General features: G+C 39.9%; 1 protein-coding gene and 1 non-coding gene across 4 annotated transcripts in view; both read left to right on the top strand.

Moving 5' to 3' along the window:
* Positions 1-5,129: 5,129 nt before the first annotated feature.
* RAB23 (RAB23, member RAS oncogene family) overlaps positions 5,130-23,571 on the top strand; it is a 38,428-nt gene continuing 19,986 nt past the window's right edge. For 2 of the 3 annotated variants that reach the window (XM_053222627.1, XM_027057514.2), the window contains exons 1-3: positions 5,130-5,271; positions 14,410-14,625; positions 20,737-20,822. In XM_053222627.1, coding sequence (XP_053078602.1) covers positions 14,471-14,625; positions 20,737-20,822 — 241 coding nt within the window. In that variant the 5' untranslated portion in view covers positions 5,130-5,271; positions 14,410-14,470. Of the gene's footprint in view, positions 5,272-14,409; positions 14,626-19,183; positions 19,866-20,736; positions 20,823-23,571 lie in introns of those variants that run through there. The other variant, XM_053222628.1, reaches the window with a different exon arrangement.
* On the top strand, positions 9,936-10,008 carry TRNAR-CCU (transfer RNA arginine (anticodon CCU)). The gene has a single exon. It is a non-coding gene; the product is annotated as a tRNA-Arg (tRNA).

Genomic DNA, 23,571 nt, shown 5'->3' with positions numbered 1-23,571 from the left:
AGAGAGTTGCCTCCCACCATCACCTCTGCAAGGGGAGGGGGCCTGGAGTTGACTCAATCGCCAATGGCTAATGGTTTAATCAGTCATGCTCACGTAATGAAGCCTCCATAAAAACCCATGAGGGCTGGGCTAGAGAGCTTTTGGGTAGATGAACAGTGGAGATGTGGGGAGACTGGACATCTGCAGAGGGCATGAAGCTGCATGTTCTTTCCCCATTCTTCTCCCTATGCATCTCTACCATCTGGCTATTGCTGAGTTATATTCTTTTATAATACACTGGTAATCTAGAAAGTAAAACGTTTCTCTTGAGTTCTCTGAGCTGCTTTAGCAAATGAATCAAACCCACGGAAGAGATCATTGGAACCTCCCATCTATAATGAATTGGTCAGAAACACAGGTGATAACCTGGGCTTGTGACTGGTATCTGAAGTGGGGGGGGGGGGGGGAGGGGGGGTGGTGGAGAATGAACACAGTCTTGTAGGACTGAACCCTTAACCTGGGGAACCTGATGCTATCTCCAGACGGAAAATGTCAAAATTGAGTTGAATTGTAGGACACCCAGCTAGTGTCCTGGGGGGGTGGGGGTGGGGTGGCTCCCACACATTGGAATTAGGTGCCAGAATCTCAGTGGTCATTCAAGAAACCTGTGAGTCATTCCTGATGTTACCTCTTTCCTGTTCCATAGCCAAGTCCTAGGCTTGGCCTAAGCCAAGACAGAGAAAGACAAAAATCATATGACTTCACTCATATGAGGACTTTAAGAGACAAAACAGATGAACATAGGAAAGGGAAACAAAAATAATATAGGCGGGAGGGAGACAAAACAGAAGAGACTAATAAATATGGAGAGCAAACTGAGGGTTACTGGAGGGGTTATGGGAGGGGGAATGGGCTAAAGGGGTAACGGGCACTAAGGAATCTACTTCTGAAATCATTGTTGCACTATATGCTAACTAATTTGGATGTAAATTAAAAAAAAAAAAAGAGTAAGTCATTTTTCTTTAATGTGTTTCTTTTCACCCATATACAATTCATGATCCCTGAAAACTATTTGGCACATTAGTGTCAGACATGGTGAAACAACTAGCAAAGGAATTTTTGCTGGGTCAGTGAAGGTACTAGATTTGAAGAATCACTAAATTACTTAAAAATATAACTTTTCAGAGGCACCTGGATGGCTCAGTTAGTAGAACATGCCGCTCTTGATCTTGGTATTGTGAGTTCAAACCCCACATTGGGCATGGCAATCACTTAAAAATTAAAACAAAACAAAACAACAACAAAAAAAACTTTTCATAATGTTTTCCCTAGGAGCGCCTGGGTGGCTCAATTGGGTTGAGACTCTTGATTTTGGCTCAGGTCATGATCCCAAGGGCATGGGATCCAGCCCTGAGATAGACTCTCCACTGAGTTTGGAGCTTGCTTGGGATTCTCTCTCTCTCTCTCTCTCTCTCTCTCTCTCTCTCTCTCTCTCTCTCTCTCTCTCCCCCTTTGCCCCATTCCCCTCTTGAGTGCTGTCTCTCTCAAAAAAAGAATATTTTCCCTAAATAATTTTGCACAACTCATTTCTAGATACAGCAGGTGAAATTTCTTTCAAAGGCCTTCAGACTAATTCTATTGCCATTTTTGCTACAGCACAACTGCAGGATTTAAAAGGCCAGATCTGGGGCACCTGGGTGGCTCAATCTGTTAAGCGTCAGACTTCAGCTAGGGTCATGATCTTGCAGGTCTAGGGTTCAAGACCTGCAACGGGCTCTGTGCTGACAGCTCAGGGCCTAGAGCCTGCTTTGGATTCTGTGTCTCCCTCTCTTTCTGCCCCTCCCCCACTGGCATGCACATGCGCACACTCTTTCTCTCTCAAAAATAAACAAATTTTTAAAAAATAAATAAAAGGCCAGGTTACCACTTCTTGGGTACAGTCTTGAATCAAATAAAAGGTAGACATAATTGCATTAGAATGTGCAATAATCCCATGGAAATGGAAAAGGGACTTCAAGAAGTTTTTCTCAAATTTGAATCCTCAGATTTATTTTTTGATACTCACTAGAATTTTCTCTTTTTTTTTTCCCATTTAAAAAATTGTGGTGGGGTGCCTGGGTGGCTCAGTCAGTTAAGCATCTGACTTTGGCTCAGGTCATGATCTCACAGTTCGTGAGTTTGAGCCCTGTATCAGGCTCTGTGCTGACAGCTCAGAGCCTGGAGCTTGCTTTGGATTTTGTGTCTCCCTCTCTGTGCCCCTCCCTCCTCCCTGTCTCTCTCTCTCTCTCTCTCTCTCTCAAGAATAAACATTTAAAAAATTAAAAAATTGTGGTAAAATATACTTAACACAAAATTTACCATTTTGGCCATTTAAAAATTTTTTTTAATGTTTATTTTTGAGAGAAAGAGACAGAGTGGGAGTGGGGGAGGGGCAGAGAGAGGGGGAGACACAGAATCTGAAGCAGGCTCCAGGCTCTGAGCTGTCAGCACAGAACCCAATGCAGAGCTTGAACTCACGAACCATGAGATCATGACCTGAGTCAAAGTCTGATGCTTGACTGACTGAGCCATGCAGGTGCCCCACCATTTTGACCATTTTCAAGGGTAGCGTTCAGGGGCATTAAGCACATTCATGTTGTCCAATCATTAATTACCACCATCCATCTCCAGAACATTTTTCACCTTGCAAAATGGAAACTGTACCCATTAAATACTAACTCCCCATTCTCCCCTCCACTCTCCCTCTGTCAACCATGATTCTACTTTGTGTATCTATGAATTTGACTACTTTAGATACCTTCTATAAGTGGAATCATACAGTATTTGTCCTATTGTGACTGGCTTCTTTTATTCAGCACGATGTCTTCAAGGTTCATCCATGGTATACCATGTATCAGAATTTCCTTCCTTTTTAAGGCTGAGTAATATAATAAATGTCATATTTATATGACACTTTATCAATTCATCTGTTGATACACATTTGGGCTGCTACCATTTTTGGCTACTGTAAATAATGTTGATATGGACATGGTTGTACAAATATTGGTTTGATTCCTTGCTTTCAATTCTTTTGAGTATATACCCAGAAGTGGAATTCTATTTTTATTTTTGTGAGGGACTGCCATATTGTTTTCCATAATGGCTGTACCATTTTACATTCCTGCTGGCAGTGCACAGAGGTTGCAATTTCTCATGAACCTTGCCAACACTTGCTACTTTCTGTTTTGTTTTGTTTTATAATAGCCATTTATCTTTAATTTTTTTTAATTAATTTTTTTTTTTTAAAGAGAGAGCGGGGGAGAGGGGCAGAGGGAGAGAGGGAGAGAATCTTAAGCAGGCTCTGTGCTCAGCACAGAGCCCAACTTTGGGCTTGATTCCAGGACCCTGGGATCATGACCTGAGTTGAAATCAAGAGTCAGACCCTCAATGGACTGAACCAGCTGGGCGCCCCTATAACAGTCACTCTAATGGGTGTGAAGTAGTATCTCATTGTGGTTTTGATTTGCATTTTACTAATGATAAGTGATATTGAGTCTCTTTTCATATACTTATTAGTCATTTGTACACCTTCTTTGAAGACATGTCTATTTAAGTCCTTTGCCCATTTCTTAATGAAGCTTTTCCTTTTCTTTTAAAGGGGGTGAGGGTGAGTACATTACTCAAGTTTAAGGGACTACTAACCAAATCCTAGAGATAAATCCATTGGCTACTTGGCATTAAATTTCCTATAAATAACCACTATGTTTACAAAACAGTATTGCAATTATAGGTAAAACATTTGAAATTAAAAATTTTTAATTTTAAAAACTACTGCTTGTGAAATATAATTCACATACAGAAAACTGTGCATAGGAGTACAGTTTGGTGAATTTTTACAAATGAACACATATGTGTAACTAGTGCCAAGATCAACAGAGAGAGCCTTACTAACACCTTGGAAATCCCTCACGCAGTCACTATCCCTTTCCTGCAACGGTAACCATTATCCTAAATTTTAGAGGTTTTTTTTTTCCCCTGTTTTTGTGCTGAAAAAGTCTTACCCATTAAGTACTTTTTGTGCCTTACTTTTTGTTCAAATTTACATTTCTGCAGTTAAGCCATTTCGTGTCGGTAGTTGTGGGTTATTCTTCTCATTGTTGCACAGTATTCCATTGCATGAACACTCTGTGAATTAGGTAATTTATTCTATCGTTTATGGTCTTTGGGGTTATTTCCATTGGGGGGCTATTAACACAAATGCAGTTGTGAACATTCTTTTGCCGTGTTGGTGCAAGGTAAGTACTCATTTCTCTTGGCTGGATTAGTAGAGGTGGAACTGCTGGGTCATAGGGTACGCTTCTTTAGGAAACAGTGCCCAATTGTTATTTAAAGGAGTTGTTCTAGTTTACTTTCCAGAAGCAGGGTAGATGCATTCAGTTACTCTACATCCTTGGAGTATTTTGCCAACAGTTGGTATTTTCCTTTATTCCCTCTATTCTATTGTATTGTGAAATATAAAAACAACTGAAGCAGTTTAGATTGCTTTCAGGGGGAACTTTTAATTGTTGGTTTGGTTCTCTCAACTGTTAACCATCTCCGACTTCTACTCTCTCCAGCTGCAACGGGTGGACTGTGAGTGCGTTTTCAGTTTTGCTCAACATTTTTTGCTCACTCTACCACTTGGATGTCATCCGGTGGAGAAAAAAAGGTGTGTGTCCAAGGCAGGGCAAGTCCTTTGAGTACTCTGGAAGTCTGATCACTTAGTAGGCGAAACCTATGCGGACCTTCCTCGGTCAGTGCTATACTAGGGTCCACGATCTAGGAGCTCCCGCCCGCCGCTGCGGTCCTCACTGCACACCGGGTTCCCCCAGACGCACCGGGAACGCAGAAGAGCCGCGGGGAACGCGGGAAAGCCGCCCTCCCCGAGAACCAGCCAGAACGCGGGTGGAGCAGGGCGGGGGGACCGGTCCGCGCGGAGCATGCGCAGAACCAGCCCAGCGCATGCTCCGCAGAGCGGCGCGTCCACAGATGAGGGGAGTCGCGTCTCCCGCGCCCCACCATCCTTGCCGGAGTTGCTGCTGAGTCGCTCGTGCTGAGCCGCTCGTTCTGAGCCCTGGCTGGCAATAAAGTTCGTTAAAAAAATCATAGTCATTTTTAAGAGAGTGAAAGAGGGCGCGAGCCAGCCGGGCGGCCCCGCCGGGGGGAGCTGGCGCGCTGGGAGGAGGAGGAGGAGGTGGCGGCGGCGGCAGCGGTTGCGCCGCGACCAGGAGGAGCCGGTCGCGCCGGGCGGCGGGTCCGTGGCCAGCGGGGACGGTGAGTAGCAGCCTGCACTCCGGGCAGCCGCGCGGCTCTCACTCGCCCTCTCCAGCGGTTCAGGACTCCCCCGGCTCTGCTGGGAAAGGACCCACTTCTCCCCGGGGTCCCGGGATGTGCCGTACTCCGGGGACTGGAGAGGGGAGTCGGGGACAGGGGCCTCCAGGCCCGTGCTCCCATCCCCCGGCCCCTGAGCGCCCTCTCCCCCGCCTCGGAGCGCTGTGCCCAAGTTCCAGCTGGAGGAGGTGGGCGGCAGCTCCTGCCCGGCACCCGTTCTCCCCGCCCCGCGGCCGGGGCTCCCAGGGTGTGGGTCCCTGGAATTGCCCTTAGGGCGGGAAGGAGCGAGACGGCGCGGGGGAGAGGCGCTGGCCTCCAGCCTGGCTGAGCACCCAGCTTCTCGTCTTTCCCCAGTCCCCAGGTGGGGAAAGGGCGACCCTGGCCGGGAGACACAGCGGCAGGGGGCGTTAAGTGCCGGGTGAGGTGTGATGGGTAGGAGGGTCCCAGGCTTTACCCCGGCTTTTAGGCCCCCCTCCTCCTTGCTTAGGGGCCCCGTCCTTACCCGCGGCCCCACCCTTCCCTAGTTTCTCGCTCAGTGACTGCTAGAATATGAATGAGCCAGACTGCACTATTTCATTGACACTGGCTGCCGCAGAATTTCTTAACTCGGAGAACCGAGGAGCCTTCAGCAGCTCCCAGACGTAAGAACCTGAGGGTGTGTGAGAGTATTAACTTCACTATCAGGAGTGTCAGCAGAGTCTGAAAAGGGCCGGGTACTTCTTTAGGTTTTATATAACTCCTAACGTCTTCTGGGTAATTTCACTGAACCTAACAAGTTTTTTCAGTGTTGTTATAAACATAATCGTACTGTACTTAAGTACAGGCTGAGATGAAAAAGACAACCCTTTTAATCAGTGACTTAGCTCATATTTTTCTTTTCTAGTTTATTAGATTGCATTGGTTGGGTAAATCTTTAAAATTAAATTGGGGGAAAAGAGTATTTATGTAAAGCATTACTGTAAGCTTTTTAATTATCATACCCAGATTTATGCTTCTTTTCTTTTTTTTTTTTTCAACGTTTATTTATTTTTGGGACAGAGAGAGACAGAGCATGAACGGGGGAGGGGCAGAGAGAGAGGGAGATACAGAATCGGAAACAGGCTCCAGGCTCTGAGCCATCAGCCCAGAGCCCGACGCGGGGCTCGAACCCACGGACTGCGAGATCGTGACCTGGCCGAAGTCGGACGCTCAACCGACTGCGCCACCCAGGCGCCCCTATGCTTATTTTCTAAGAACTTAATTGCTTTGATATAGTGCCTTAAGTCGAGACAGTAGTAGTAGCTGATAATCAACCACAAGAGTCAGACTGCCTGCGTTAAAATCTGATTGCACTTTCTTTAAATTAAAAAAAAACTTATTATTTATTTTGAGAGAGAGAGAGAATGAGCTGGGGAGAGGCAAAGAGAGAGGGAGAGATAATCCCAAGCAGGCTCTGTGATGTCAGCTCAGAGCCTGATGCAGGGGCTGGATTCCACCAACCCTGAGATCATGACCTGAGCCAAACCAAGGTTGGAGGCTTAACTGACTGAGCCACCCAGGTGTCCCTTTAATTTTTGTTTTTAAAATTATATGATAAAGGGCACCTGTTGCCTGAGCCTCTGACTCTTCGTTTCCACTCAGGTCATGATCCTAAGGTCATGGGATCCAGCACGGCATTGGGCTCTGTGCTGTGCTTGGAGCCTGCTTGGGGTTCTCTCCTCTCTCTCCCTCCCCGACCTGTGTGTTTGTGCTCACTCGCGCTCTCTCTCTCTTTCTTTCTCTCTCACAATAAATAAATAAACAAACATAAAATAAAATTAAATGGTAAAAGTGACTTTTTAGGGGATTTGTGGTTCTATGAATTTTAGATTAATGCAAACACCACTACAATCTGAACTATAGAACAGTTCTTACCACCGCCCCATCTCTGCCAAACTCATACTGTCCTTTTATATCTTTTCCCTTACCCCTAACCCCTGGCAATCACCAGTCCTTTCCAGATGTCATATAAGTGGAATCATACAATATGTAACCTTTAATGCTGACTTCTTTTCACTCAGCTTAATGTCGTTGAGATTCCTCCAAATTGTTGTGTGTATCAATAATTTTCTTTTTTTATTGCTAAGTAGTGTTCCATTAGGCAGATGTGCCACAGTTGTTTATACATCCACCCACTGAAGGGCATTTGGAGAGTTTCCAGTTTTTCGTGATTATAAATGGAGCTGCTTATAAACATTCATGTACAGGTTTTTGTGTGAATATAAGTTTTCATTTTAGGGTATTGCTAAGAGTGGGTTGCAGGGTCATATAAAATATGTTTATAAGGAACTGTCATGCTGATTTCCAGAGTGGTTGTATCATTTTGCATTCTTACCAGCAATGTGTGAGAGTGCCTGTTGTTCTACATCCTCCTAAGCACTTGGTATTGTCAGTAATTTTAAATGTAAATGTAAAAGTAAATTTAAATTTTAAATTTAAATTAGCCATGCTAATAGACGTGTGGTATCACATGATTTTGATGTGTCTTTAACTAATGGTTAACGATGTTGAATATCTTTTCATGTGCTTATTTGGCATGTATAATCTTTGATGAGTATCTGGCCAAGGGTATTGCCCATTTTCCAAATGGGTTGTTTGCTTTCTTATGTTGAGTTTTTTTTCTTTTTCTTTTTTTTTTTTTTAAACTTTTTTTTAAATGTTTATTTATTTTTGAGACAGAAACACAGCATGAACGGGGGAGGGGCAGAGAGAGAGGGAGACACAGAATCGGAAGCAGGCTCCAGGCTCTGAGCCATCAGCCCAGAGCCCGATGCGGGGCTTGAACTCACAGACCGCGAGATCGTGACCTGAGCTGAAGTCGGATGCCCAACCGACTGAGCCACCCAGGCGCCCCGAGTTTTTTTTCTTATGTTGAGCTTTGAGGGTTCCTTATATGTTCTGGAAACAAGTTATTTGGTAGATATGTGCTTTGCAAATACTTTCTTGTAGTTTGTAGCATGTCTTTTTGTTCTTTTGACAGCATCATTTCCAGAGCAAATGTTTTTCGTTTTTATGAAGTCTCATTTATCAATTTTTCCTTTTAAGAACTCTACCTAACACCAGGTCAAGATTTACACCTTCTAAAATATTTCTTCCAAAAAATATGGTTTTATTTTAATTTTATTTCAGATTTTATTTTTAAGTAATCTCTACACCGAACATGGGGCTCAAAATCACAATGCCAAGATCAAGAGTCACAGGTTCTACCAAACTGAGCCAGACAGGCACCCTTATAGTTTTATTTTATTTTTTAAAACATTTTATTTATTTTTGAGATAGAGAGTGAGAGTGCAGGGGAGTGGTAGGGAGAGAGGGTGACAGAAGATCTGAAGCAGGCTTGGCTCTGCACTAACAGCAGCTAGCCTGATTCAGGGCTGGAACTCACAAACTGTGAGATCATGACCTAAGCTGAAATCAGGAGTCTGATGCTCAACTGAGTAAGTCACGCAGGTGCCCCTATATTTTTGTTTTTATTTTATTTTTTAAAAATGTTTGTTATTTTTGAGAGAGAGAAGGAGAGAGAGCATGAGTGGGGGAAGGGCAGAGAGAAAGGGAGACAGAGGATCTGAAACAGGCTCTGAGCTGACAGCAGAGAGCCTGATGTGGGCTTGAACTCATAAACCAGGAGATCATGACCTGAGCTGAAGTTGGATGCTTAACCTACTGAGCCACCCAGGAGTCCCTTTTTTAAAAAAATTATTATTATTATTTTAATGTTTATTTATTATTTTTGAGAGAGCACCTATAGTTTTACTTTTACATCTTTGATCCATTTTGAGGTTTAGGCAGATGTTTGCTTTTTTACATATGAATGTCCAATCGTTCCATCACCATTTGCTGAAGACATTGTCTTTTTTCCATTGAATTGTTTTTGCACCTTTGTTGAAAATCAATTGACTGAATTTGTGTGGGTCTATTTTTGGGCTCTCTGTTCCATTGATTTATGTGTCTTTGTCTTTGCCAGTATCATGCTGTCTTAATTAGTATAGCTCTTTGGTGTCTTCAAATTGGCTAGTATGATTTCCTCCAATTTTATTCTTTTTCAAAATTGTGTTACCTATTCTAGTTTATTTGCCTTTCCATATAATGTTTAGGATCAGCTTGTCTTGGAATACTTGGGTAGCTCAGTCTGTTAAGGGACCAACTCTTGCTCTCAGTTCAGGTCATGATTTCATGCTTTGTGAGTTTGATCCTTGAATCAGGCTCTGCACCGTCAGTGTGGAACTTGCTTGGGATCCTCTCTCTCCCTCTTTCTCTGCCTCCCCTGCTTGTACTTTCTCTCTCAAAATAAAAAAAATAAAAATAAATGTAGAATCAGCTTGTCTCAAATACAGAAAAAAAATCCTGCTGGTACTTTGGAATTGCATTAAACCATAGGTCAATTTGGGGAGAAGTGCTATTTTTACTTTGTTGAATCTTCCACTCTGTGAATATGGCATATCTTGTCATTTATTTAGGTGTTTATTTCATTAGTGTTTTATAGTTTTCAGCATATAGATCCTGCACGTGTTTTATTAGATTTATACCAAAGTATTTAATTTTTTTTGGAACTCTTGTAAATGTCACGTAAAAATTTTTGGTTTCAGGGTGCCTGGCTGGCTCAGTTGGAAGAGCATGTGACTCCTAATCTCAGGGTAGTGAGTTCAAGCCCCATGTTGGGTATAGAGATTACTTAAATAAATAAAACTTAAAAAAATATTGTTTCCTGCTTTCAAATTGTACATTGTTAGGGTATAGAAATACAATTCAGTGTTGTTTGTTGTTTTTGTATCTTGTGCCTTTGCTAACCTGATTTATTAGTTCCAGGATTTTTTTTTTTAATTCCTTTAAGTTTCTATAAAGACAGTCATGTAATTTGTGAGTAGGGTCACTTTTATTCATTTTTTCCCTAATCTGTGTTTTATTTGTTTTTTTGTCACCTGTTTCTCTGGCTAGGACTTTGTGTATAATGTAGAACTTTGAGTGGTGAGAGTAGAGATCCTTTCCCTGTTCTTAGTCTAAGGGTTAAAACAGTCACACTTTCAGGTGTGTGGCTCAGTCAGTAGAGCTTGTGACTCTTGATTGCAGAGTCATGAGTTTGAGCCCCATGTTGCGGGTAGAGTTTACTTAAAATAAAAAAACAACAGGTTTTTAGAGTTAAGTATATAATATTAGCTGGTTTTTTTTTTTTTATATATGAAATTTATTGTCAAATTGGTTTCCATACAACATCCAGTGCTCATCCCAAAAGGTGCCCTCCTCAATACCCATCACCCACCCTCTTCTCCCTCCCACCCCCCATCAACCCTCAGTTCTCAGTTTTTAAGAGTCTCTTATGCTTTGGCTCTCTCCCACTCTAACCTCTTTTTTTTTTTCCTTCCCCTCCCCCATGGGTTTCTGTTAAGTTTCTCAGGAGCCACATAAGAGTGAAACCATATGGTATCTGTCCTTCTCTGTATGGCTTATTTCACTTAGCATCACACTCTCCAGTTCCATCCATGTTGCTACAAAGGGCCATATTTCATTCTTTCTTATTGCCACATAGTACTCCATTGTGTATATAAACCACAATTTCTTTATCCATTCATCAGTTGATGGACATTGAGGCTCTTTGATTTGGCTATTGTTAAGAGTGCTGCTATAAACATTGGGGTACAAGTGCCCCTGTGCATCAGTACTGCTGTATCCCTTGGGTAAATTCCTAGCAGTGCTACTGCTGGGTCATAGGGTAGGTCTATTTTTAATTTTTTAGGAACCTCCACACTGTTTCCCAGAGCGGCTGCATAGCTGGATAGTTTTTTAATAGACACCATTAATCAGGTTGAAGGAGTCCTCTTGTGTTTCTAGTTTGCTGTTTTTCTGACAAATGGATGTTGAGTTTTATTATATATTTCGTGTGATATATGTATCAGTTGATATGGTGATGAGGTTTTTCTTTGCTTTGTTAATATGGTTGATTACACTGATTGGTTTTAGGTATTGAACCACCCTTGCATTCCCAGAACAAAGCCCACTTGGTCCTGGTAATTCTTTTTATATATTCCTGGATTTGACTTGCTAATATTTTGTTGAGGACTTTGGTGTGTCTGTGTTCATGAGGGGATATTTGTCCAGTTTTCTTTTTTGTACTGTCTTTGTGTGGTGTTGGTATCAAGGTAATGCTGGCTTTATAAAATAAGTTGGGAAGTGTTCCCCTCTTTTCAGTATTCTGGAAGAGATTGTGTATCATTGGTGTCAATTCTTGAAAAGCTTGGTAGAATTCTCCCGTGAAATCACCTGAGCCTGGAGATTTTTCTTTGAGTTTTTAAGTTACAAATTCAATTTCCTTTATAGTTATAGGGCTATTCAAATTATCTATTTCATATTGAGTGAGTTGTGGTAGTTAATCCTGTTTAAGGAATTGGTCTATTTCATCTATGTTGTCAAATTTATGTGTGTAGAGTTGTCTGTTGTATTATCCTTTGGAGTCCACAGAGTCCATAGTGACATTCTTGATTTTTTTTTTATTATTTTAATTTTTTTAATGTTTATTTATTTTTAAGAGAGACAGAGACAGAATGCGAGTGGGTTAGGGGCAGAGAGAGAGGGAGACACAGAATCCGAAGCAGGCTCCAGGCTCTGAGCTGTCAGCACAGCCCGACGCGGGGCTCGAACTCACGAGGTGTGAGATCATGACCTGAGCCAAAGTCGGACGCTCAACCGACTGAGCCACCCAGGCGCCCCGTGACATTCTTGATTTTATTCCTAATATTGGTAAATTGTGTATTCTCCCTTTTTTTTTTCCTGTCAGTTATACTGATCTTTAAAGAAACAGTTTTTTGTTTAATTTTCCCTGTTTTTCTGTTTCCAATTTCATTGATTTCTGTTCTTTATTATTTCCATCATTTGCTTTGGGTTTATTTTGCTCTTTTTCTAGTTTCTTGAGGTGGGAGTTTAAATGATTGAGACTTTTCTTCTTTTCTAAGGTAAGCATTTAGTGCTATAAATTTTCTCTTTCAGCACTACATTAGCTGTGTCTCACAGATTTTCACATGTTGTATTTTCCTTTTCATTCAATTAATTATTTAAAAATTTAAAAATTATTTAAATATTTAAAAATTAAAAAAAATTTTTTTTCTTGTGCACCTGGGTGGCTCAAGTCGGTTGAGCATCCAGACTCTCAATTTCGACTCAGGTCATGATCCCAGGGTCATGGGATCGAGCCCCATGTCAGGCTCCACACTGAACATGGAACCTGCTTAAGATATTCTCTCTCCCTCCCTCCCTGCCCCTCTTCCCACTCATGCTCGCTGTCTCTTAAAAAAAAATTATCTTCAGCTTCAGTCTTTGGCTCACACATTGTTTTTAGTTTGCAAATGTTTGGAGATTTTCCTGTTATCTTTCTGTTTTCTGTTAATTATTTCTAGTTCGACTGCATTGTGGTCCCATTATTTTAAGTTTGTTGAGGTTTTTTTTTTTAAATCACCTGCAATTTGTTTTATCTTGGTATATATTTAGTAGATAGATTTAATAGATACTTAAAAAGTAGTATATTCTGTTGTGTGGACAGTTCTATAAATGTCAGATTCTGATTGTTTTATTGTTATTAGACTTTAATTTTGTTTTAAGTATATCTCTTTGTAACTTCTTCAGTGGTTGCGCTGGATATTACACTATATATGTATATATATACACACACACACACACTATGTACGTACATATGTGTATGTATAAATATATGTATACACACATATGTATATATGTATACATGTAATATACATATATATGCACTTATGTATATACACACATATATATACACTTATATATATAATTTATCACAGTCTTTTGGAGTCAACATTTTACCAGTTCAAGTGAAGCATAGAAACTTTACCTTCCTTTACATTCCTTTATCTTCTCTCATTTATAATTAGTTATCATAAATATTTTCTCTATACATACTGAAAACCACACAATTGTGTTTGAGTCCAACATAATTTAGAACATTCAAGAGAAGTCTTGTATTTACCTGTATTTTTGCTCTTACCATAGTCTTCTTTTCATTCTTACACTTTTTTTTTTTTACATCATTTAATTATGTTTGAGGTGGAGACCTAGAACCTGTACTTGAACAAATCCTCCTAGATGATTCTTATGATTGTGCAAATTTGTGAAGCAGTAGGGACAATTACTGAGACTCCGTGGTGGGGGGTGGGGGAAATGTTCTTCATGTTTCAGACTTGTTTTATGTAATGGTTGTATAGATGGATTTTCAGTTAAGGTAGTTGGAATATAATATTGTATAATAGAAATTTAACTAGTAATTTTAAGAAATAGAAGAAATTGCCTTTCTGTTCTTTTCAATCTAAAATGCAGACAGTACACATTGTATTACTTTCATTATATGAGTAACTGTAACTAGTCTGAAACTAAAGAAAGAATGTGTGGTATAAGATTATTTATAAAGGACTCATTATAACCTGAACAGTGAAGCACTGTAAGAGTTCAGTGCTGACACACAGTTGTATATTATACAAAATCTTTCTTAGGGGTGCTTTTCTAGGGATAGTAATTATTACTTGTGAGGTTGAAAAAGCAGTTTTCTTAGATATTTTATTTGTTACCCATATGGTGGTGACTATGGAGGATTTATTATGTTGTATGAAACTACCATTTTTTGAGTGCTCGATTTTCATCATGCTTAGTGCTTTATATGTGCCATTGATCAACAATCTTGTGAGATAAATATCCTTAGTAAACTGAAGTTTAAAGAGGTCAAGCAGTAACTTCACTAAGAGCAACTTTAAATCAGACCTCAACTCTAACACTCACCATCTTAATCTTAGTCTTCGTGAAAGGTAGAACTATGTAATCTAGGCCTTTATTAATACCTAGATATCATACATTTTGCTACTGATCAGGATTCAAAAATGAATATTATTGTTCCTCCTTTCAAATAATTTACATGATCTAAACAGGATGGTTAAGGGGGCCTCCATCATGGAAACAAATTCTTGCAGTGCAATATAATTATTTCTCCATAAAACAATTACAGCTTATTTTGTACAATTTTTGTGTTATGAAAAATAATTTCATTTTAAACCACAGATTTGAGAAGATCTGATCACCTGGAATTAAAGTTGGTTCAGAAACCTTTTCAACTGCAAAAATGTTGGAGGAAGATATGGAAGTGGCTATCAAGATGGTGGTTGTAGGGAATGGAGCGGTTGGAAAGTCAAGTATGATTCAGCGATATTGCAAAGGCATTTTTACAAAAGACTACAAGAAAACCATTGGAGTTGATTTTTTGGAGCGACAAATCCAGTATGTACTTGGCCATTTTATCCCCTGAGTTTTGATTTATGAAGTTTTGATTTGTGAACTATATCTAGGACTTTCACTGGAATAATACTAATTACAGTATAGTCCAAGGTTAGGAGTCTAGTGACTGTGGCTAATGAGACAGTCTGTGGTGGTTTTCAAATACTCATTACTGTGTGTATCTTTTTTTTTTCTTTTTAATGTTTCAAGCTTTTATTTAGATTCCAGTTAGTTAACATATTCCTGTGTATATCTTTATTCTTCTGCCTTTTTTCACCTTTCATCTGTTTTCCCTTCCTCATTTCCCCCTTTTTTCATACTCCCCTCCCCACTTTCTGTCTTGTATCTGATGTTATATTTATTGGTGGCACCTTGCATACTTCTTAAAGTCAAACTGATGCTTGACTCTAATGAGATTTCTGTCCCTCATAGGCACAACTTGGAGATTTTGCAGGTTCTGTTCCAGACTACCACAATAAAGCAAGTCAAATGAATTTTTTGGTTGCACAGTGCATATAAAAGTTATGTTTACATTATACTGTAGTCTGTTAAGTATGCAACAGCATTATGTCTAAAAAAATGTACATACCTTAATTTAAAAATACTGTATTGTTCAGGCACCTGGGTGGCTCAGTCGGTTGGGCATCCGACTTCGGCTCAGGTCATGATCTCGCGGTGTGTGAGTTCAAGTCCCGCGTCGGGCTCTGTGCTGACAGGTCAGAGCCTGGAGCCTGCTTCTGATTTTGTGTCTCCCACTCTCTCTGCCCCTCCCCCACTCCTGCTCTGTCTCTCTCACTCTCAAAAATGAATAAATGTTAAAAAAATTAAATATTAAAAATTAAAAAAATACTGTATTGCTAAAAAATGCTAACCATCCTCTGATCTTTCACTGAGTCTTAATCTTTTTGCTGGTGAAGGTCTTGTCTTGATGTTGATGGCTGCTGACTGATCAGGGTGGTGGTTGAATGTTGGGGTGGCTGTGGTAGTTTCTTAATATAAGACAACAGTGAAGTTTGCTTCACTGATTTACTCTATCTTTCAGGAATGATTTCCCTGTAGCATGTGATGCTGTTTGATGGCATTTTACCCACAGTAGAACTTCATTCAAAATTGGAGTCAATTCTCTCAAACCCTATTGGATCACTATATTGTACACCTGAAACTGATGTAACGCTGTATGTTATACTATAGTGGAATTAAAATTAAAAACTTTAAAAAAATTCTCTCAAACCCTGCTGCTACCTTATCAGCTAAGTTTATGTAATATTCTAAATCCTTTCTTGTCATTTCAACAGTCTGCACAGCATCTTCACCAGGACTAGATTCCATGCTAAGAAACCACTTTCTTTGCTCATTTATAATAAGCAACTCCTCATCTGCTCATGTTTTATCATGAGATTGCAGCAATTCAATCACATCTTCAGGCTCCATGTCCTGCTATTTCCACCACGTCTGCAGATACTTCCTCCATGGAAGTCATCCGTGAGGGTTGGAATCAACTTCTTCCAAAGTCCTGTTGATGTTGATATTTGACCTCTTCCAGTGAATCACAGATGTTCTTATTGGCATCTACAGTGGTGAATCCTTTCTATAAAGTTTCAATTTACTTTGCCCAGATCTATCAGAGGAATTACTGTGTGTAGCAGCCATAGCCTTACACAATATATTTCTTAAATACTAAGACTTGAAAGTCAAATGGCCTGCAGAATGGATGTTGTGTTAGCAGTCATGACAACAAGATTCTTTCATTGTACATCTCCATCAGACCTCTTGGGTGACCAGGTCCATTGTCAATGAGCAGTCATACTTTGAAGGAATTTTTTTCCTGAGCAGTAGGTCTCAACAGTGGGCTTAAAATATTTAGTAAACCATGATGTAAACAGATGTGCTGTCATCCAGGCCTTGTGGTTCCATTTATAGAGCACAGGCAGGGTAGATTTAGTATAACTCTGAAGGGCCATAGAATTTTCAGAATAGTAAATAAGTATTGGCTTCAACTTAAAGTCACCAGCTGCATTAGCCCCTAACAAGGGAGTTAACTTGTCCTTTGAAGCTTTGAAGCCAGGTACTGACTTTGCTCTAGTTATGAACGTCCTCCATAGAATCTCCTTCCAATAGAAGGCTGTTTCATCTACATTGAAAATTGGTGGGTTTGTGTAGCCACCTTCATTAATTATCTCAGCTAGATCTTCTGGGTAACTTGCAGCTTCTGCATCAGTACGTGCTGCTTCACCTTGCGCTTTGATGTCATAGAAGCAGCATCTTTCCTTAAACCTCATGAGCCAGTCTCTGCTAAATTCAGGCTTTTCTTCTGCAGCTTCCTCACCTCTCTAGCTTCATAGAACTGAAGAGAGTTAGGGCCTTGCTCTGGATTATCGGGCTTTTGTTTGAGGGAATGTTGTGGCTGGTTATATCTTCTGTCCAGATCACAAACGCTTTCTCCATATGAATAGTACAGCTGTTTCGCTTTTTGCGTTCTATGTGTTCACTGGAGTAGCTTGCTTGCTTATTTGCTTATTTATTTATTTATTTATTTATTTAGTAGATAGTAAGTAACTAAATATGTAAGTAATCTCTACACCCAATGTGGGGCTTGAGATCAAGTTGTATGCTCTACTGACTGAGCCAGCCGGGCACCACTGAGACAGCACTTTCATTTCCTTCAAGAATTTTTCCTTTCATTCATAGCTTGGCTTACTGGCACAAGAGGCCTAGCTTTCAGCCTGTCTCAGCTTTCAATATGCTTTCCTCACTGCTTAATCATTTCTAGCTTTTTAAAATTTTTTTAATGTTTATTTTTTAGAGAGAGCGCGCGTGCACGTGTGTGTGCGCGAGTGGGGGAGGGGTAGAGAGAGAGGGAGACACAGAATTCAAAGCAGGCTCCAGGCTCTAAGCTGTCAGCACAGAGCCCGACACGGGGCTCGAACCCACGAACCGCAACATCATGACCCAAACCAAAGTTGGACATTTAACCGACTGAGCCACCTAGCTTTTGATTTAAAGTCAGAGATGTGTGGGTCTTCCTTTCACTTGAACACTTAGAAGCCCTTGTAAGGTTATTAATTGGCCTAATTTCAGTATGGCTGTGTCTCGGAGTAGGCAGGCCCAAGGAGCGAGATGGGGGAATGACTGATGGTGGAACAGTGAGAACACACACAACATTGTTCCATTTAGTGTGCTATCTTATATGGAAGTGATTTGTTGCAGCCAAAACGATTATAGTAGTAACATTAAAGATCACTATACACAGATCACCATAAAAAATATGATAATAATGAAAAAATTTGGAATATTCTAAGAATTATCAAAATGTGGCACAGGGACTCAAAGTGAGCAGATGCTGTTGGAAAAATGGTGCTAATATGATTGCTAAATGCCGGGTTGCCAAAAACCTGCTATTTGTAAAAAATACAGTATCTGTGAAGCCCAGTAAAGCGAAGTGCAATAAAATGAGGCATGCTTGCTTTATGTGGAAGGGAAATTACCTGTCTCTCAGTATAGTTTTCAACTCTTATATTATGGGATCCTAAGACTATCTAGAAGTTCGAGAATTGATCATTTGTTTTAAAGAAATAAGAGCAGATTTGGCAAGATTAAATACTCCTATGAAATGGAAATCTTACTTTAGTAGATCCATTTGGATTCTAAAACACGTCAAGAGTGACACTTTTTGTCATTGGTCCTCAGAACTGTTAAGGAAATTTTATTTTAATTCTTTTTATTTTGAGTATAGTTGACACATAATGTCACATTAGTTTTAAGTATACAACAAAATGATTCAACTCTCTATAGGTTAAGCTATGTTCACCACAAGTGTAGCTACATCTGTTACCATACACGCAATTACAGTATTATTGACTACATTTTCTATGCTGTACCTTTTATTCCCATGACTTACTCATTCCATAACTAGGAGCCTATATCTCCCACTGCCCTTCATTCATTATGCCCATTCCCCCATACCCCAAGCATGCATGTGTATATGTATATATATATATATTTTTTTTTTTTAATTTTTAAAAATGTTTATGTTTGAGAGACAGAGACAGAGTGTGAGCAGGGGAGGGGCAGAGAGAGAGGGAGACACAGAATTCAAAGCAGGCTCCAGGCTCTGAGCTGTCAGCACAGAGCCCGACTCGGGGCTCAAACCCACGAACCGCGAGATCATGACCTGAGCCGATGTCAGACACTCAACTGACTGAGCCACCCAGGCGCCCATATATATAAGTATTTTTTAAGTATTTATTTTTGAGAGAGAGCAAGTTGGGGAGGGGCAGAGAGAGAGGGAGACAGGATCTGAAGCGGGCTGTGCACTGACAGCAGAGAACCCATTGCGGGCTCGAAGCCATGAACCGTGAGATAATGACCTAAGCCAAAATCAAGAGTCAGACGCTTAACTGACTGAGTTACCCAGGAGTCCCAGAAATAAGTAACATTAAACAAATCTGACTAGCGTAGACATTAGCATTAAAGATAATTGTGCTCATTGTTTTAAAGATTGTTCAGTTTCTAATTTGCATTTTATTATCCTTATTTATTTATTTATTTATTTAAGAGAGAGGGTGCAAGTGAGCTAAGGGGAGAGAGGGAGAAGCGAGCTCACCTGAAGCGGGGCTCAAGCTCACCCTATGTGGGACTTGGCCTCATGAACTGAGATCATGACCTGAGCCAAAGTCAGATGTTTAACAACTGAGCTACTGAAGTGCCCCTATTTCCCTCTTTTAAAGATACTTCTGTGTTTATTTCCTTTATCAGATATTTTAAAAGGATTCATTTTAAGTCTTCATAGTATTTATTTTTGTACTTGTTATCTGAACCAAATTAACATTTTAAGTATATAGTTGATCCTTGTTATTTGTAGAGTCCATATTTATATTTTAAGTATACTGTTGATTCTTGTTATTTGTAATTCCATATTTGCAAATTCATCTACTTGCTAAAATTTATTTGTAATCCCAGAATCAATATGTTCATTGCTTTGGTGGTCATTCATTGATATGCACAGAGCAGCAAATATTTGGTACCTTACATGCACGTTCTCAGGTTAGACTAAACAAGGTGACTTCCTTTTTTATCTCTCATATTATAAACAAGTGTTTTTTTGTGTGTCTGTTTTTGTCTCACATTTTTGTGCTTTTTGTTGAAGATGTTGCTGTTTAACATGGCCCCAAGCATAGTGCCATCTAGTTTCCCTCAGTACAAGAACGCTGTGATGTGCCTTATAGAGAAAATATATATGTTAGGTATGCGTCATTCATACCTACCGCATTAGGTATGCGTAAGTTACAGTGCTGTTGGCTTTGACTTCAACGTTAATGAATAAACAATATGCATTAAATAAGCTATCTTTAAACAGAATCACAAAAAACCAAGGTTATATATTTATTGGTTGGGGAGAATGTAACCAGGGCTTACAAGAACCTAACTCTGTATTTCCCTGGGAGCAGTGTTTCAGTATTTGGTAATGCAGCATTTGCAGTGACTTTCTAGAACAGGAATGAGACAATGGAGTGTATGACAAGTAAATTTATAAGTTGAAGGGCAACCAAGCAGGTAAACTGCTTGCTTTTGCTCCTTCCTTCCTCTTGCTTCTTCCTTCCTTTGTCACTCTTTTCTTTTCTTTTCTTTTCTTTTCTTTTCTTTTCTTTTCTTTTCTCCTTTCTTTCTTTCTTTCTTTCTTTCTTTCTTTCTTTCTTTCTTTCTTCCACTTCTGTCTTTTGCTTCTTTCATTTCTTTCCTTCCTTATTCTTATGTATCACTTGTACACCAGGACCCATTAGAATTTTATAGCAAGAGGAGAGCAAGTATTAACCTAAGGGAATCCCCTTGCTAGTGCCAGTGTCTGAGAGCCACCACTGTCTGTGACTGGTGTTAAAGGAGAAAACAGGACAGGTAAGCTCAAATCATGTATAAAGTTATAGCTTTGAGGGACTGTCTTTCCCCCTTTAGTTTCACTATTGGTAACAGTATCAATATTTAAAAGCACTCAGATTTTTTCAGAGTGAACACCAATAATGTAGTTTTAAAATCTTTGAAAAATAAAAATAGGTACAAAGTTATGTTGCTGAAGACATTTTCTTTTACATATGTCATAAATTCATCTCTTGTTTTCAGAGTTAATGATGAAGATGTCAGACTAATGTTATGGGATACAGCAGGTCAAGAGGAATTTGATGCAATAACAAAGGCCTACTATCGAGGTAAATTGTGGGGTATTTTGCAGGGGGCGTGTTCTTTTGGGTAAACAAAGAACTTCATTTTTTTTTTATTCCACATAGAAGGGTTTCTTTTTAAGAATACTTAATTTCAAAGCATTTTAAAAAATCTCTTAGGTCACTATTCTCCTAATGATCTTGTTGAGTGGTAAACAATACTTTGTACTATACATCATTTGTCTCTGCCTTGGAATTATATGACTCACATAGGCATTCCCAGTTCTAATCAGTTAGAAACTGTTAAATGCCTTTTTTTTTTTTTTTAATGTTTATTTTTGAGAGAGAGACAGACAGAGCTTCTGTGAGCACAGGAGGGGCAGAGAGAGGGAGACAGAGGATCTGAAGCAGGCTCTAGGCTGTAACCTGAGAGCAGCAAGCCCAAGGCAGGGATGGAACCCATGAACTGCCAGATCATGACCTGAGCTGAAGTCAGACATTTAACCGACTAAGCCACCCAGGTGCCTCATAAATGCCTATTTCTGACCATATGGAGATGACTATATGGTCAGAGTGGGAACTAGCATGAAATAAAGCAAAATCCCTGCAAATAAGATGATATTTTGTTATGACTCATGAAATTGAGTGGATAAAGCCGTCTCAGTGCTCTGAGTTCAGAAAGGTGTAAGATACATGTGAAAGGAAAGAACTACAACTATAGGATTTAAGAATAAAATGTGGGGTTAAATTCCTCAAGAAAAGCTGAAATTTCATTCATTCATTCATTTATAAATTTACACTCAAGTTAGTTAGCATACAGTGTAATAATGATTTCAGGAATAGGATCCAGTGATTCATCCCCTGTGTCTAACACCCAGTGCTCATCCCAACAAATGTCCTCCTTAATGCCCCTTGCCCATTTAGCCCATCCCCCCACCCACAACCACTCCAGCAACCCTCATAGTGTTCTCTTTCAGAGTCTCTTATGTTTTGTCCCCCTCCCTGTTTTTATATTACTTTTGCTTCCCTTGTCTTATGTTCATCTGTTTTGTATCTTGAATTCCACATATGAATGAAGTCATGATATTTGTCTTTCTCTAATACCGCTTAGCATAATACACTCTAGTTGTTGCAGATGGCAAGATTTCATTCTTTCTGATTGCTGAGTAATACTCCGTTATATACAATGGAGTATTTCACATCTTCTTTATCCATTCATCTATTGATGGACATTTGGGCTCTTTCCATACTTGGCCCATTGTTGTTAGTGCTGCTGTGAATACTGGAGTGCATGTGCCCCTTTGAAACAGCACACCTGTATCCTTTGGATAAATATCTACTAGTGCAATTGCTGGGTTGTAGGGGAAAAACTGAAATTTCTTTTTTTTTTTGTTTTTAATTTTTTTTTTAACGTTTATTTATTTTTGAGACAGAGAGAGACAAAGCATGAATGGGGATGGAGCAGAGAGAGAGGGAGACACAGAATCTGAAACAGGCTCCAGGCTCTGAGTGGTCAGCACAGAGCCCGACGCAGGGCTCGAACTCACGGACCGTGAGATCATGACCTGAGCTGAAGTCGGACGCTTAACCGACCAAGCCACCCAGGCGCCCCAAAAACTGAAATTTCTAAATGGAACTTAAAGTTTCCTATAAAATTTTGTCCTTTTGAAATTTATGACAACCTTTTACAGTGTTTCTCCAACTCATTGCCAGTGGTAATTGCAATGAGAACAAAATAACTGGAGGTTTGATATAATACCATGTAGTCTTATAGTCTCTTGGCGCTTTTGAATATACATCTTGTTTTTTCCCACTTTTGAAAATGTGGGATTTATAATAACAATGGCAGCTGAGGTATAATGAAAACACAATTGTGCTAAACATCTAAACCACCAAAGAAGTTGCCTTTCCAACTTGGTACCAGGGAAACTTGACTTCTACTGCCTACTCTCAGAAGACATTTTGGTTCCTTGAGAAATTAAGAGAGGTACACCAGGTGTTATGTAATAATGTCACCACTACTTCTCACTCTATTTACTGTGTCCTTAAAAGCTTCCCACCTGCAGTAGTTTGGACTGTTGCTCTCCGATGCATGCCAGTTTGGATCTTGAGCACCTATAACATGGTATGAGGCAGGAATTGTGTCCTTAGTACCCAAAGCTCTTAGATTAGATGGGATTTTTATCAAATTATTAATTTCATAAGCACTGATGCTAAAGGTCCTAAAAATAAAGTTAATTCTTTTTTTTTTTTTAATGTTTATTTTTGAGGTGGGGGTGGGGCAGAGAGCATGGGAGAGAGAGAAAATCCCAAGCAGGCTTCACGCTCTCAGCACAGAGCCCAACATGGGACTCAATTCCATGAACTGTGAGATCACATCCTGAGCCAAAACCAAGAGTCAGGTGCTTAAGCAATTGAGCCACTGAGATGCCCCAATTCTTTTTTTTTTTTTTTTTTTTTTTGACATTTTTAAGTTGTCTATTTTATTTTATTTTATTTTATTATTTTTTTTAATTTTATTTAAGAGAGAGAGAAAGTGTGTGCACAGTGGAGAGGGGCACTGGGAGAGGAAGAGAGAATCTTAAGCAGGCTTCACACTTAGTGCAGAGCCTGACATGGGGCTGGATCACATGGGATCATGACATGAGCTGAAATTGAGAGTTGGAAGCTCAACCGACTGAGCCACCCAGGGGCCCCAGTAAAGTTAATTCTTGAGTAAGATTATTTGTATTTTCTTAGGTTATTACCACCACATCCCCTCACCCCATTCACACGGGAAAAAAACAAAACAAATAGC

This window comes from Acinonyx jubatus, chromosome B2, assembly GCF_027475565.1.
Source record: "Acinonyx jubatus isolate Ajub_Pintada_27869175 chromosome B2, VMU_Ajub_asm_v1.0, whole genome shotgun sequence".
In the NCBI taxonomy this organism is placed as follows: domain Eukaryota; kingdom Metazoa; phylum Chordata; class Mammalia; order Carnivora; family Felidae; genus Acinonyx; species Acinonyx jubatus.
The sequence above is the reverse complement of the archived record's forward strand: the minus strand, read 5'-3'. Positions and strand labels throughout refer to the sequence as shown.